Source organism: Solanum stenotomum, chromosome 3, assembly GCF_019186545.1.
Source record: "Solanum stenotomum isolate F172 chromosome 3, ASM1918654v1, whole genome shotgun sequence".
NCBI classification, from domain to species: Eukaryota; Viridiplantae; Streptophyta; class Magnoliopsida; order Solanales; family Solanaceae; genus Solanum; species Solanum stenotomum.
In genome coordinates this window covers 28,749,908-28,767,500 of record NC_064284.1, presented here as the reverse complement: position 1 = coordinate 28,767,500, position 17,593 = coordinate 28,749,908, and the positions used below count along the sequence as shown (strand labels likewise).

General features: G+C 27.3%; 3 protein-coding genes across 4 annotated transcripts in view; all 3 read right to left on the bottom strand.

Moving 5' to 3' along the window:
• LOC125859461 (uncharacterized) overlaps positions 1-17,593 on the bottom strand; it is an 819,298-nt gene that overhangs the window by 70,520 nt on the left and 731,185 nt on the right. The gene's annotated exons all lie outside the window — the stretch shown is intronic.
• LOC125859444 (probable pectinesterase/pectinesterase inhibitor 51) overlaps positions 1-17,593 on the bottom strand; it is a 578,280-nt gene that overhangs the window by 74,741 nt on the left and 485,946 nt on the right. The window lies entirely within an intron of this gene.
• LOC125859448 (3-ketoacyl-CoA synthase 5-like) lies at positions 3,262-4,815 on the bottom strand. The gene has a single exon (XM_049539207.1). It carries the CDS (start codon positions 4,813-4,815, stop codon positions 3,376-3,378), a length of 1,440 nt encoding a protein of 479 aa, XP_049395164.1. The 3' UTR covers positions 3,262-3,375.

Genomic DNA, 17,593 nt, shown 5'->3' with positions numbered 1-17,593 from the left:
TAAAATTTGTGGAAGACAAATTTTGTATTTTTTTTCTTTGTACTTGGAGCCCAAGTTTGGCCACCTATAGGAGGATGGTCATTCTTCATTGTTAAAAACATCCTAAACTCGTAGCAAAATACATTAGAAGAGTAGAGAATTAGTAGAACAATTCTCTTAGATGTATTTGGGATCTCTCCCCTTTTCTTTGTTAATATACATACAGTTGTTCTCTGGTGGACGTAGAATCATTATGATATGAACCACGTTAAATATTATTGTTCTTTATTTTCACATTTCCGCTAACAATAGTTATGGACACAACGTCCCTTTATTTTATTAACTTACTACTCCTTATTTGAAAAAAGGATATTGTAGACATTGAAATTTTGTGGGATTCTACAAGATGCGTTCAATTTGAGTTGGGACTCTACAAGGTGTATTCAATTCCAATTAGAATTCTTGGAGACTACTCAACCCTAAACCCTACTTCATGCCTATATAAAGGGTACTAAATTCCCTTAAAAGGCATCTCGAAAATTCCACCACAAATTCATGGAATATTCATAAAGAGATCAAAATCTCAAATATTTCGCAAATTCATGGAATATCTTTAGATCAAATCCAAATCATCTTAATTTGAGAAATACGCCACTAACAACCCTCAAATTATGAAGATCAAGTCCAAATCATCCTAGTTTGAGAAATACGTCACTAACGTCCCTCGAATTATGAAGATCAAGTCCAATCATCCAAGTTTGAGAAATACGCTACTAACGGCCCTTGAATCATGGATAAATCTTATGAGAGAAGAATCAAGGGATCAATAGCAGAGACATATCCAGGATTTCGACAAGATGGGTGCACAATTACGAAAAAATGCATCTTAAATATAAATTTGATTGGTTTGACTTTTAGGTTCTTAATATGAACCATCAAATTTGTAAAATTATAGGTCCAAAATATATAATACTACTAGTTTTAATTTTTAATATACACATTTGATTTAATTATATAAATTTTTTATAGTGCTAAATTTTTTCAGAATATTCAATGTAAAACACTTAAAATTTTTGAAAGCTTAAAAGAAAAATTAGTTGAAACGCCAAAGTGTAACCGATAACCACTTGGAAAGGTGTTACTCAAAAAGACAAGATAGATATAAGATTTAAATTTCTATTCTCACTTAGAGAGGTGCACCCAACTATCATCGTTTTATTATATGATACTTTGAACGTGGGTTCACACATCTATATTTAAATATTTTTTTAAATATAACACTACTATATATATATATATATATATATATATGGAGAGCGGAGCATGGGTTCACGTGAACCCACGGCACCCCCTCTAGATACGCCCCTGATCAACAGACTTGTACCCACAATATTTATCAATAAAATTATATTTCTTCCTATTTTATTTGTGATTATAAATTATTTTATTTCACTTTAAAATTTGTTGCAAACAGATATATCCATTTATCTTTATTGAAACTATTCAAGTCTATTTTTTTGGAGTTAATCTCTCAAAAGGTCACTCAACTCTGAGAATTTATCTAGTAAAGTCACTAAACTTTATTTTGTATCAATAAAATCACTCAACTTAGACATTTATATCAATAAAATCGCTCAACTTAGATACTTATATCAATAAAATCACTCAACTAAAGTTATTATTAATTTTTTTTTATATGACAAAATAATTTCTTTTATGTTATGTAAATATATAGACTCCACAGATAAATCAGTGTGTGTGTTTTTGACAGTATAAATTAATGTTTGGTTGGGCAGAGATTATATTCTGTTTAGTCAATTCTCCAGTTTTTTTTTTTTTATATAAATTACTTACTTTAGAGAAATATTGAAATATTTGGACAGACAATTAAAAAGAAAATACTAAGTATTTTTGAACTTTGGCCAAACATAACAGTTGTCATATTAACATCGGTAAGATTTTTTTTCAAAAAAAAATTACTTAATCAAATATGATCCAATATTTTATTATTTTAAAAAAGAACTTTCTAAAATAAGTAGATAAATTGAATTTCATCATCAAATTAACATTAATTAATAGAGTATTAGTTGCGGAGAACAGAGTTGGCATAGTTTCAGTTTGAGTAAAATTTAGATTTTTTAAATTTTTTTAATTATGAATATGATTTTATTTGTTTGTGGAGTCTACATTTATATGATACAAAAAATTATTTTGATATGTTAATTTTTTTTAGAGAAAATAAATTTTATTGAGTGATTTTTTTGATACAAAAGTTTAAGTTGGGTGATTTTTGTGATACAAATCAAAGTTTAATGACTTTGTTAGATAAATTCTTAAAGTTGAATGACTTTTTAAGATATTAACTCATTTTTTTGTGGTTGATAAAGTCACATGGAAACTATTTGATCTTAGTTGCCTCATTTTATCCTCAAATGACCATCACTTAATTATTTAGAAGGATAATTTTTCTATGTTATATATATATTATTTGACTTAAATGTTTGAGGTACTGATTAGTTTGTTAGATTTTATGTGAATGGAAGTGTGTAACTTTGTACCCTACACGGATAATTGTGAGGGATGTTTGAGATGTAGTGGGGTTTTATGGCCGTAGTAATACTACATTGTAATATAACAGAAGTAAAAAATGTATCAATCAGTTCAGTTGTGGATGTAGTACAAGAGCTTAGCAGGCTCTCTATGCCATAATAATACAGCAATAAAAGGCTAAATAAATTGGCTGGGCAAGTACTGTCGGAATGGGGTATGAAGGTCCTTACGAAATATAGAGCTGTCAAATGACCTGGCCCCAGCATGCTTATAGATTGAAAAGGTATAGTAAAAGATGGGCGATTTGCTGAATTTTTGGTACATAAATCTTGTCGCAAAATTTGCCTGGTTCACAAGTTATGTTTGATAGGGCATAACTTTGTTCACAAAGTTCTTTCAAATGGACAAAACTTCTCTTGGGTACAAATTATTCAAAAGTCCAGTTGGTATGTGGTGTTGAATTATTCACAAGTTTTTATAAGACTTTGTACAAACTTTATTTTGGATACACATTAATTTGCATGTGTTGTTCAATTACTCACACTATTTGCCCTAATTATACAATTTTGATGTTCATTGAGCTTACGTATATCCCCATCCCAGAATACTAATGTGTACGTAGTATCGAAGACATATATAATAATTATTCAAAATATTCTATACTTCCTAGCTTTAATCTCTTCTCAAAGTCCTAAAAATTGACAAAACATGAAATATTGTTTTCACTTAACCAAACTTAGAATTAAGACACAATAACCAATTGACAAAAAAAAGAAAATTAAATTTTATTATAAGGCAAATGTATAATAGTTAAATAGAAATACATCAACTTTGAACAAGCTTGGATCATGGAATTGTGAGTGGATAGGTATTGATGGTATCAGCCCATGGTCCAATAAGAGCCTCACCCAAAATAGGCCTTATACATTGCATGACCACACTATTGCATTTAGGCCCAGTTCCCATTCCCAATTGCCATACTTTGTCACCTTCTTTCACTCTTTCCTTGCCCTCTAAGTAAGCTAATTCATACCACAATGAAGCTGATGACTGATTCCCAAACCTATGTAATGTCATCAATGCTGCCTCCATATCTCTATCTCCAAGCTTCAACCTCTTTGCAGTCTCTCTCACAACGGATTTCCCGGTCGCCGGGAAACAGAAATGTTGAAATGCTGTTCTGAAATTAGGAATGTAAATTTCTTTACTTCTTTTATACATCAATACAGATTTAAGAAACCTTAGTTTCTCTATTAGGGGGAGAAATCTGCCCCCTAGAACGGGCATGTGGGTGCGGAGAGTATCTCCAGCGACTTGCAACACATCCCCGTTCAGTCTCACTCCAGTGATTCCACTGGAGTCCTCATCACGATAAGCAGAGTAATATCCCTTGTCATCAAACGCTCCTTGTGTCCTGAGTGTCCAAAGCAATTTATATTTAGCATGGCTTTTGGCCTCTTTCTTGTTACTCAACAAGATAGCGGCACCCCCAAGGCGGAAAATGCAGTTCAAGATCATGAAAGGACGTTCTCTCCCGGGGTACCACCCCGTAGATAAGATCTCAGTGCTGAGAATGACGGCGTTGGAGTTGTCATGGGTGTACATAATGTTTCTAGCCATGTCCACAGCTAGTGAGTTAGCGCTACAACCCATCCCACTTATGGTGTAGCTCTTCACCCCTTCTTTCAAAGAGTATTTGTTAACAATAATGGAAGAAAGAGAAGGATTGGGGCAAAAGCCACTACAGTTAACAATAAGTATATCAATATCTTGAGGAGAAATGTTTGTTTTGGACAAGAGATTTTCAAAAACAGAGAAAAGGATCATGTGAACTTCATTCATAGCTTCTTTATGACCAGATTTTGGAGGCATATAAAAAAGACCTGGTGGGAAATAAGTCTGCTCCCCTAAACCTGAAAGATGAAGAATCTTAGATATGAAAGACACACTTTTATCATCAAAGAAATCAAGCATTCTTGCATGCTCAATGTAGGCTGTAAAAGGAACTCTCAAGCAGTTTGGTGGTTTAAAACATGTAAAATCAACAACATAAACAGGACATGTTTTTTTTGAAATATACGCCAAGGAAATGAAGTATATAATAAGTAGAACAGAAAAAGGTACAATATGAAACATAGGTTGAAGATTTTGCAAAATAATACAACTCTCCATGGTAAAGAAAACCAAAAGAACCAACACTTTGAGTATCTCCATCAAACAGCTTGAAGAAACTAATTGTTTCCATAAAAGCTTGTAGGAATCTAAAATTATTGGTTTTTTCTCCATCAGAAAAATTATTAAGGAATTGATGAAGACAAAGGAGAATAATAATGTTTACTTTTTGCAAAGTAGAGTTGTTGATGTTTATGGCTTTCTGATGAAGTTATAAATGCTAATCTTATCACTGATTTATTGGTCATACAGCGGAATTGATATTTGTACGGTTGGCAGTTAAAAGACTAATTGAACATTTGATTGTTTTGAAAATACACAAACTCTTGCCTATTGGACATACCATATGCTACAAATCAAAATAATTCATACATATATTTGCTCAAAAGATTGCCTATGGCATCACGATTTTGATGAGTCAATTGCCACCAGTTACTTCTCTTGATGATGCATGAATGATCATTCAAATTATAAAATCAAGTAAAATATTTTTGTGATAATACTAAAATAATTCAAGTATGTCTATATCTTTTATAACATATCTATTGAATACTGATTTTCATGATTAACAAACGCAGCGGATATGGTTATCTCCTATGGAAGGACCAGAACTTGATAGATACACCTAATTCCAACAAATATAGGAGTTAATAAATATTTTGTATTTTCACATTACATGATTTAACAGCTGCCTCAAATAATAAAGAATCTTGATGGTCGATGACTCGATGTGGAGTTTAAATTAAAAAAAAAAATGGATGAAGTAGGAAGCGCTCATTGTTCATGTAGCACTCAATCAATGGAAGGCTAAAAATCATAATTTGAGTTCAATGTATAGAAAAGCGTGTGACTTTTTTTCATGTTTTATTTATTCTCTAGGTCTAGGAAAATTTATTTTCCTTCTATATTCATTTCTAATCTAATTTATTCCTATTCATTTTTTTAATTGATTCAGAAGCATTATTATGAGGTATATTCATAAATGAACTGTTACTTTTGAGCTAGAGTTAGCTTGGAGTTTTAGTTACAATCAATTAGAGCTGATTGTATAGATTGTTAAGTGTCTTAGATTTAGGCCCTTATGTTATTCCTTCTTTAACCTAAAATTACTCATTGTTTTAGTGTAGTTTAGAGAAAGAAAGCCTCGAGAAGGATCGTAATTTTATTCCTTGAGCAAGAAGGTTTATCAGGTAATTAGAAATTCATGTGTTACTTATTTTCACACATTACAAGCTATGAGAGTTAGTCGAACTGGTACAAAGAACATGATTTTTATACTTAAAGTTCAACAAAAACGGGTATTTTTATAGGTAAAATACAATTGGTCAAAACACCATCTTAAAAATAATCATTTTGAATAACTTGCCATGACTATATTGGATTGTTTGGTACCCATGATAAAGGGAAATGTTTCAAGGTTAAATTTGAAATAGAATTTTGTATTATGTTTTTTTGATAGTATTAATTTGTCTCAAGATAAATTTGTTCAAACATAATATAAATTTTATCTCAAATTTAATTTTGGATATCTATTTTGTCCCAACAAGCTTGGTGTGGAATAAATTAATTTAAAAATTATAATCTCATAATTATAATTCCGAAATAATTTAATCCGCAAACCAAATGAATCACACTATTCACAAGATTTCAATAAGAAAGCTGGCACATGAATCACCTATAAGGTGTGTTTGGTATGAAGAGAAAATTCTTCTCATGGAAAATATGAAGAATAAATGAGTTTCTTATTTATTTTATAGTGTTTGGTAAGTAAATAAAATAATATCATCCAAGAGCTAGCATATATATGTAATCTAACAACACTCTATGATGTTGTGGAATGATTAAGGGGTAGAGGGCATTGAGTGGGTGAAGATGAGACAATGAATTCGAAACGTCGTTTATGGAACTTGTTTTTCCTATTTTCATTGGGAAATCTATTTTCCTCATTTTTAAGAAACTTATTTTACTAAAAAAAAATGCTTTACAAAATATTATGACCAATAAATATGAAAAAATTGGAAAACATTTCCTGTCCTCCCAAACTAATTTTGCAAAGGAAAAGCATAACAACAGACTCCTTTCAATTATTTGGAAATGATGAATATGGTGAATAAGTTTATTTGTATCGCATAACATATGCTTTCTCAAGTTCATTTATGTGTGCTTTAAGAAGAAGAAAAAAATATGAGTAGTTAATTTTAGTAAATTATGGGCGAACTATAATTATTATCTTTTAATACGTTCATCCCGTTAACTTCAATTCATCCAAAATAATATTATACAAAACATTAATGATAGTTCGCTTATTCTTTTTATTAACTCATATGCTCCATTTTCAAACTCATTCAAGTATTAAGGTAGAGTTTTTGGCTAAAAACATCCTTAAACTATACCCTCAACTTAAATTATATCCTTCAATTATTTTTCTTAATGAAAAACATCCTTCAAGTATTTAAAACTTAACAACTTCCACCCCTCGATTAAAATTTGTCAAAAAATTAGCGAATTCCACACAAAAAATATGCAATTCATGCAATTCTCATAAAAGAAAATCTATAATTTTATTACTTGTTGGAAAAAGCTTCCAAAATTTTTTTTTTTTTCTTGTTTGCTGGTAAAAAAACAATGTTAGGACGGTGTAAGTCTACGAGGAGACATGATTTGCTCTTCTCCTTTACCAATTGAATGGAGTTGGAGCTTAATTTTACACCATCTTCACCTTATAAAGTCAAAATGTCGTTAGATCAATAATTTTTTGGGGCAAACTGATAGTTGAGGTAATCAAGATTCAACTAATTTTGATCTCTAGTACTCGAGTTTCATTTTCCATTATTAGAAGTAAAAGTCTCTGATCAACACCATTTTTTGCAAATTCAATGAGAAAAAAACATTTCAACGAATAATTTTTTGGTATCAAAGTAAATGAAAAGTAAATAAAAATAATATTGCCAATTAAAAGGATGACAATGCAAAATGTTGTTGCTAAAAAAATTCACAATATTTTATTTTAGATGTATGTAAAATGAACTAAATTGGTTTATTGAGGGTGATTTAGGGAGGTTTTTTTGAGAGTAGTGTGAACTTTACATATTTTTGTGAAGAATTTGTTAATTTTTGATAAATTTTAACAAAAGGATGAAAGTTGTCAAATTTTAAATAATTGAGGAATGTTTTTTGTTAAGAAAAATAATTTGAGGATGTAGTTTAAGTTGGGAATATAGTTTAAGGATGTTTTTGGCCAAAAACTCTATCAAGGTATTATCAAATTATTTGTGAGTTTATTTTTATTTGAATACTTTTCTTGCTCACAAACTTTTTTTTAAAAAAAGGCCGGTTCAATAATAATTATTTTTATTATATTTAGATCAACAAACATCACTACTGAGTACTAATTTAATTATATAAATTACAATCATGAGTTTCAATTAAGTATTTTTTGTTATTTATATGATTTTTTCGTTAGATCTAAGAGCATCACTATATATAAAAAATAACGAAGATGTCACATTTAAAAAAAAAAGTAAAATTATGTTTTTATTTATAATTTTTTAAGCATCATATAAATAAAAATGATCAATTAATATGAAACGAAGAAAGTAAATGATTAATTAATGTTTAATTATTGTGAAGAAAAAGAGGAACACAAACATATCCTTAGAAGATTTGTATGCAAAGGTATTTAAAGCAGTTGTCATTTTTCCATATACGATGGGGCATGAGTCTGACAATGTGATAACTATTACTGTTATTGTGTAGTTTCATCCATCATTAACTCAACTGTCCCCTTCCTATACCACCATTTTCCAATTACTCCCTCAGTTTTTTTTATATGTCATCATTTTTTATTTTATGTATATTAAAAAGTTAAAGTAAGCTTATTATTCTATTTTTATTTAATTCCTTTTTAAGTCAATTTTTAATCAATAAATATGAATTAATTTATTTTGATTAATTAATTTGATCAATGAACATGAATTATTCACTTTATTTTCAAGGCTAATAACTCATAAGGGTAAAATAGGGAGAATATTATAATTTATATATTAATTTTATCAAAATAACAAATATTATGAATCAATAATTATAATAAAAATGACATATAAAAAGAAACGGATGAGAACATTTGAATAAATGCGCGCACAAATATTCACACACGGCTATAAAGGTGTCTTAATTTTCACTTTGTTCGATTTCCCATCTATGGTGTTGAGAATAACACACAAAATAAGTAAAAATTGGAAACATTTTCTACTAGTTCAATATCATTAATTAAGGATGGAAGATTCAATTAAAAAAGATCTAGTCTCGACAGGAAAAAGACTTTCTTGAATTTGCTTAACCCCTAATTATAAATGTAGTACAAGATACTTTTTATGTCCCTAATTACTTGTTCACTTTTCCTTTTTAGTTATTCTTAATTTCTTGTCTATTTTGACAAATCAAGAAGGATAAAAAAAAAAATCTATTATATCCTCAATTTATTACTTTGAAAAATATAGAACTTCTAGAAAATCTTAAGTTTTTAATTCATTCACTTCATAATTAATATGGGTAAAATGGTAAAATCACTATATCAATTATTGTTTTCTTAATAGGTGTGGCAATTCAAAAGTGGATAACTAATTAGGGACAGAATGAGTAACTCTTATCTACAGTCTACAAGAATTTAAAATAATAAAAATAAAAAATAAATTAAAACGAAAAATAAAAATTGAAATAAAAAGTAATCAACTTATAATTATACCATGCAATTACCAGCAATTTACAATTCTTTCCTGAGAATTGGAGAGTGTAATTACCGCCGGCCAATTACACTAGTTACCTACTGATTAAATAATTATATAGCTAACCAAACACGTCAAACAGTGTAATTACACCTAATTACATCAAATTCATTTACCAGTGACTTTTCAAACATGCCCTTAGTATCTTTTAATACTCTAAACTATCTAGATATTGACTATGTTAATCTAGTGTTATGCACTTGTGCTTAATGCTAATTTATCGCATTTTTTAAAAAAATCTGATTTAAAAATTTAATAATGTAAGCAAGTAAACGGACTTATCATTATATAAGATTTAAATAATGATGCTCATATTGTTAGCTGCTAACTTGCTCTTATGAGAAATAAAACATTTAGTACAATAGGGGAATGACAATAGATATAATCATAAATTGATAAACATATTCATTTCAAAAGTATTATGCATTATAAAAGTATTTGTTATAAACGTAAATTCATAATACACCTTTATTATGCATGCATCTAACATTATTTTATGTTATCTCTTCCACTGCACATGAAATTAGTTGCATATACATTGTACTAAATTAGTTACATACCTCATATCTTTTTAATTTCTTTTATTTTTAAAATAAAAAATCTTAAAACTAATAAAATCATCACAGGTTATCTTTGAAGATGGCCATATAGGAGGTCAAAATCAATTTATGAATAAAATATACGAATGAAACGCAACAGAATTCAATGTATTCTAACAATGATAAAATATAAGACCAAAATAAATAAATAAATAATGATGAATACATAAAATGTCATAAAAATATATAAAACACAACAGTAAAAGGAAAATATTGTGATAGTATTGAAGTTTGTCACTAATAAACAGAAATATAGCGTCGTACATATATACATTTTTTTATTTTTATATGGAAACATGAATATTTACGAGGAACTCCTTGGCATACTTCAAATTTCAATAATCAAATAATTTAATTTTGATCGCAAATTCAAATATAACTATCACATTTCAACTCATCGGACCGTGAATACTTACTCTAACACCTAGATAGGAGGACGTTTTCATCGATCAAAACCAGGCCATGCAAAAAATAAATAATCTATTACAAAAATCTCTTTAACACTTTTAAAATTTCATGAAAACATTAAACTTTAACGAAAATCTTTTACAAATGACCGAAGACCCTTCCAAAGAACTAATCTAAAGAGGTACAAGAGCTACTAAAAGAGTATATTTTATGCAAGAAAATAGGACACACCTTCCACAATAAGGAAAGGAAGATGGAAGTTGTTGGCGATCATCATCATCTTCACCTACGAAATATCACTGAATTCCTGCAATCAGACTATGACAAGTGACATAGCAAGAGTAGTATCAGTACAAACAACACGTAATGATAGGCATTATCGGTCGACCCGAACCTACCACATAATATAAAGTAGACATTCATAAGAAACATGCAATGATAAGGTGCCACCACTCCAAGTCTTTATCCACCCGCTTTCACCATCCCAGATATAATACCCATAACTAGTACACTTTGATCTCAGCTTCCTACCTCATGATGCTGCCAACTCTATCATTAAAACATTCAACGTTACCCTTTTGCCATTGGAAGGCTTCCCAAGCCTATTTTTTATGTCACCCTAATATAAGATCATACCTTAACCTTTTTATCACATAGAGATTTCTCAAATAACAAGACCATTACCAACTCTGTTAACCAATCTACTTTTTTGACTCACCCTACTATAGCGGCATGACCCAAAGTATATAGTCACATAAATAACATGTACTCCCTTTGTTCCAATTTATATGACTTACTTTCATTTTTAGTCACTCCAAAAAAGAATGACACATTTCATATTAAGTAACAATTTAACTTTAAAATGTTCATGTTATCCTTAATGAAATGATTTATAACCACACAAATTTCTATCATTCATTTTAGACTACAAGTTTTAAAAATCTTTCTCCATTTCTTAGACTTTGTGCCGAGTCAAAGTCCCTCACATAAAATGAGACGGAGGGAGTATATATTATTAAAATATTAACAAATATGCAATCTAGTATTAGTATAAACTAAATGTTTAGAAATTGAAACTTTGACTAGTCTATTTTGATTGAAAAGTATTTTATATGTAATTGAAGGAGTTGTTTGTACTTTCTATTGAATATATATTTCTACATGTATAATGTGTTAGTATTATACAATTGAGACTTAGCTAGCGTTTGGCCTCAAGTTCTCAAATATTCTTGGCAATCATATTTGGGTGAAGTTTCACCATTGGCCCCAAATTTTCCCAAAAATATTTGACTATTTCATAAAATATGATTTATACCCATAAATTTTAAAAATTATTTAAAATACCCATAAATTTATATTATCATTTTATAATGAATATGTTTCGTTAAAAATAAACTTATAATATAATTGATAACAATCAACAATAACAAACTAACAATATAGGCAAGACAATACATTAATCACATACTCAAGGCAATTTTTCTCAAAAATATTTGACTATTCAAAAAATATGATTTATACCCACAAGTTCTAAAAATTATTTAAAATATACATAAATTTATATTATCATTTTATAATAAATATGTTCGTTAAAAAATAACCTTATAATATAATTGATAACAATAACAATAACAAAATAACAATATAGGCAAGACAATACAATTAATCAGATACTCAAACTTGTCATTGATTCAGTTACAATTATAATCCATTAAACACAAATCGTTCTTTTTCCTTAATTTTATCACTAAATTAGAGCTCCAACTTTTTCGGAGGAGGCAGTAACAAATATTAGTTGGAATTAATAAATAATGAGTATTCTTTTATAAAATATAAAAGTTTGGGGTAATTTTTGAATTTTTTTAAATTCCCAAATATTAGAACTTGACCCAAATACTAATTTTTTTCTAGTATTTGAGAACTTGGTATACTTGACAAATATATTTGCCAAGTTATATGACCAAACACCACTTTCCAAGTTTTTCCCAAGTATTCTTGGGACCAAACGGGTCCTTAGTATTATACAATTGAGACTTTTTTCTGAATTGTCAAAGTCATAATACTCTATTATTCGAGTATATATTAATCGAAGTTGAACAAACCATTGTTATCAATTTATCCATACTGCAAAATGTCAAAATCGAACTTCAAAATATCGAATCATACCAAATTAAATTAATATGATAATAATGATTTTAAAAATCAAATACCAAAATACCGTATTAAAATTTTAAATTCCACATCATATCAAACCATGCCTAACCCTAGGCGTGTAGCCATTTTGAAGGTTCATATAATTGTTCAGATTTTGCCTTCGTATCGTCCCACTGTACTTTCATGATAAATGAATTTGAAAATGCTAACAAGGCAATAATTACTCTAGTCTCTATACTATATTTGGTACAACGAAAATTTTATAATTGACATTTATAGGATTAATAATTATAAGTTATAGCATTAATCTTTAACTTTCAAGCTATAACAATAAATAATTACATGTTGTAACATTTTCACTTATTTAAAAAAAGGATTTAAAAAAGCAGTAAAAATCAATTAGTTTGAAAAAAAAAAAAAAAAAAGGAACTTTGAGTAACAAACAATTTGAAAATATTAATTATAAATAAAGGAGGCATAAAAATAGGAAGTCATAACAAAATAGAATATTTGTTTTCTTTTTTTTTTTATGTCAAAACAGTTATTTCAAACAGATTTATTTTTAAAATAATTTCAACAGTTTCTCTCTCTTCTCAATATTTTCTCTCGTCTAATTTGTTCATACAGTATTCTTAGTCGTCACTCTCGTCTACTTCGAATTTGTTTTTGTTCAATAATCGTCATTTTCTTGTAATGAGCGGTTTCTTATTAGTATTAATAAAACATGGTGGTAGATGAGATCCTTTAGGTTAGTGTTTTTTTTCGAATTTTTTTTATGTAATTGATTGCAAAAAAACTGAGTTTTTTTTAGTGAAAATTTATAATTGACATTTATAGGACTAATAATTATAAGTTATAACATTAAGCTTTAACTTTCAAGTTAAAACAATAAATAATTACATGTTGTAACATTTTCACTTATTTAAAAAAGGATTTAAAAAAGCAGTAAAAATCAATTAGTTTGAAAAAAAAAATAAAAACGGAACTTTGAGTAACAAACAATTTGAAAATATTAATGATAATTAAAGGAGGCATAAAAATAGGAGAGTCATAACAACATAGAATATTTGTTTTCCTTTTTTTTATGTCAAAACAGTTATTTCAAATAGATTTATTTTTAAAATAATTTCAACAGTTTCTCTCTCTTCTCAATATTCTCTCTCATCTAATTTGTTCAAATAGTATTCTTAGTCGTCACTCTCGTCTACTTCGAATTTGTTTTTGTTCAATAATCGTCATTTTCTTGTAATGAGCGGTTTCTTATCAATATTAATAAAACATGGTGGTAGATGAGATCCTTCAGGTTAGTGTTTTTTTTCGAAATTTTTTGTGTAATTGATTGCAAAAAAAACTAGGCTTTTTTTAGTAAAAATTTTATAATTGACATTTATAGGACTAATAATTATAAGTTATAACATTAATTTTTAACTTTCAAGTTATAACAATGAATAATTACACGTTGTAACATTTTCACTTATTTAAAAAAGCAGTAAAAATCAATTAGTTTGAAAAAAAAATTAAAAACAGAACTTTGAGTAACAAACAATTTGAAAATATTAATGATGAAAATATTAATGATAATTAAAGGAGGCATAAAAATAGGAGAGTCATAACAAAATATAATATTTGTTTTCCTTTTCTTTTTTTTTATGTCAAAACAGTTATTTCAAACAGATTTATTTTTAAAATAATTTCAACAGTTTCTCTTTCTTCTCAATATTCTCTCTCTAATTTCTTCAAACAGTATTCTTAGTCATCACTCTCGTCTACTTCGAATTTATTTTTGTTCAATAATCGTCATTTTCTTGTAATGAGCGGTTTCTTATCAGTATTAATAAAACATGGTGGTCGATGGGATCCTTCATGTTAGTGTTTTTTTTCGAAATATTTTATGTAATTGATTGCAAAAAAACTGGGTTTTTTTTAAATGTATATCATTGTTAGTTTTTGGTATGAAACATTTTTCATTTTTTGGTATGTTTTTTATTTTAAAAATTACATAAAATTTGATGAAATTGGTATACTAGATATGTTAGACATGTATGAAATTTCATATTGTTTTTTGTACTATTTGTGATTTTGAATACTGTTTATTTATAATAAATGACAATCACTAGTTCGAAATGGTATAATTGTTATATTCTTTTGGTATGAATCAGTGATGAAATATGTATAGAAAGTGTGCAAAAAATTGGTATGAAATTTATGAATCTGGTATGATTGAACTTTTTTTTTTTTGGCATTATATTTGTATGGATTTGGACGTAATAATGAAATAAATTTGGTACACTGATTATTTAATAAATGACAATTACTAGTTGAAAATGGTATAATTTTGGTATTCTTTTGTTATGAATGTTGTATGAATCAGTGATGACTTTTTACTTGAAATAGGTATATAAAATGTGGATTTATGTGTTGGAGCATATGGTGAGAGAGATTTATGGTTGAACAATGAAGAAGAAGATGAATATGGTGCGAGAGGAATTTTTACAATTTGAACGTGGGGGTGGGGTGGGGGTGGTAGCGTGAGAATTGGACAGAAACGTGGCGGGGGTGGATAGTTGACTTGTGACAGTAAAAAAGGTGTATTTGAAAAGTAAAAAATCCCTAAAAATGTGTATTAGATAATTATGATTGATTCTCTATTTTAATTTTATTTATATAACGTATTAATTAAATTATAAAATATTATTATAAAAAGACTAATTATTTAATAAAATTGAATTAATTAATTTTTAATAAAAAAATGATATGTTATAACTCACAATTAAAATTTTATAAGTAGTAATATTAAAAAAGTAGATTTAAAATCCGTAATATTGTCTCTTAAATATATATGTGGGGTGATTATTCTTTTGATACATATATATACTTGATAAATTAGTAGACATGGACTAGAGATTATTTTCTCACACTTGTGGCCACAAATTAGCCATTGAAAGTGCAAGAAGATGTTTTTAGAGTGTTGGAATAGTGGCATTATTAGAAGGGAGAAGGGTAGATTGGAAGAACATCTAAGAAGATACATTAATATTAATCGTTACTAGCATACATATTCACGCGTTGCGTGGATATTTTAAAATATAATAAATTTTCAATTTAAAAATTACTATGAATAATATGAATTATTATTAACATAAGTGCATGTGTAATAATATACTATGTTTTGATTTCAAATAATGAACACTTGATACTTACAAAATTTTATCCTAATAAAGTAAAGATGTGTTTCTCAAAGACACCAAATATTATTCTAATATTCTCACTTCTCAAATATAATTTTATAAATTAAAAAGAAAAGAACGGGTTATCTTCTATTCCTTTGATTTATTATGAGCCTATTTTTTTATTTTATGGATTTTTATTTTGTTTTGTTTAAACTTTTTTATAAATATCATGTAGATTTTATTATTTAGTAATACATATAACTTAACAATCATAGATAATATTAAGATTTTAAAAATTTTAAACGAATTATATAAAAATAATTAATATATTATTTTTAAATTAATAGGATAAAGAAGTTTAATACTATAAAAGTAATACAAATTTAAATATTTTACATATGTATTTTTGAATTTTTTTTTCAATTGTGTACGATTCTTTTTTATTTTATTTTATTTTTTCTTTCGTTCACATGTTTATAAAAAAAAGTTATAAATAGATAGATATTGGAAAAACAGACATATTTTTTTTCGTTTTTAATATCTTATTTAGTTTGATCTGTATCGCTATATACTCCATGGGCAAATGGGTAGGAAAATAAATAGTTGTGGAGAACGTGAGCAAAGGTGTGGGATACTTCAAATATGAGAAGTTACTTTTAAATTTTAAAAATTCAATGACAAAAATATACAATTTTTAAATCGATTATTTTTTTAAACAATAAAAGCTATTTATTTACGATTTGAGTAATACTTTGATGAAAAATAATATGTACGGATATATGAAATGATAGAACTCTAAAATCTTATATGTCCTTAAACTATATTAAGGATTAAGAATATAACTAAAATAATGAGTATAATTTTTCCCNAGAATAACTAAAAAATAGTTTGTTACCTTCTTATCTTGGAGAGTCTGCCAATGAAGAATAAGATGTGTGAATATTTGTGATCTGATAAGTTTCATCTTTGTACAATTCCAACTTTCAACCTCCATTGCCTATTATTGATAAGTTCATCCTGAGTAGGCATATTTTATCGAAAAACGTATATATTTGAAAAAATATTGATACTCACCCATTTGAATTATAAATATACAATAAATAACTATTTTTAGAGAAACAATCTACATAATTTAAAAAACTTAAAACACATTATTACATATTAATAAAGTGGTATAACTTGTTGAGTAGATGTCTTGGATTAAAATTCCAAACAGTATGCAGCAAATTCCAAAAAAGAAACAGGAAAAAAGATATGCATATTAACAATACAATGCATGTACCGAAAGGAGTGAATATTTGAAGCGTATATTGACTTCTCAAATAAAAATTAATTCCTAAATATGTGATTCATTATCTATTAAAGTTTAAAACGGTAAAAGTAACTGCTTGTAAGTTTACATCATTATCCGATTGTTTTAAAAATTGTAAAAAGTTAATTGTGTGTTAAAAGAAACTTGATAAACATAAACTGGCTTTATACGTAAATTTTAAAAGTAATTAATTTTAATTATTTAAAATACTAAAAATTTGTGGTGTTGACATGTGTCATTTTTTCTTATCCTTTTATATATAGATAGAAGATAGATTTTTAAAATTTATTAAAAAAAATAGGCGGTTAGCATTTTATTAGGAACAAAAAAATTCAATTTATTTAAACAAAACAAGAGATCAATACAACAACTTTTTAACGTAAACAAATTTTTAAAATCGTTTTTAATTTCTGTTTTTTTTTAAAAAAAAATGTTTTGTTATTTAAATTGTTATTTATTATTTAA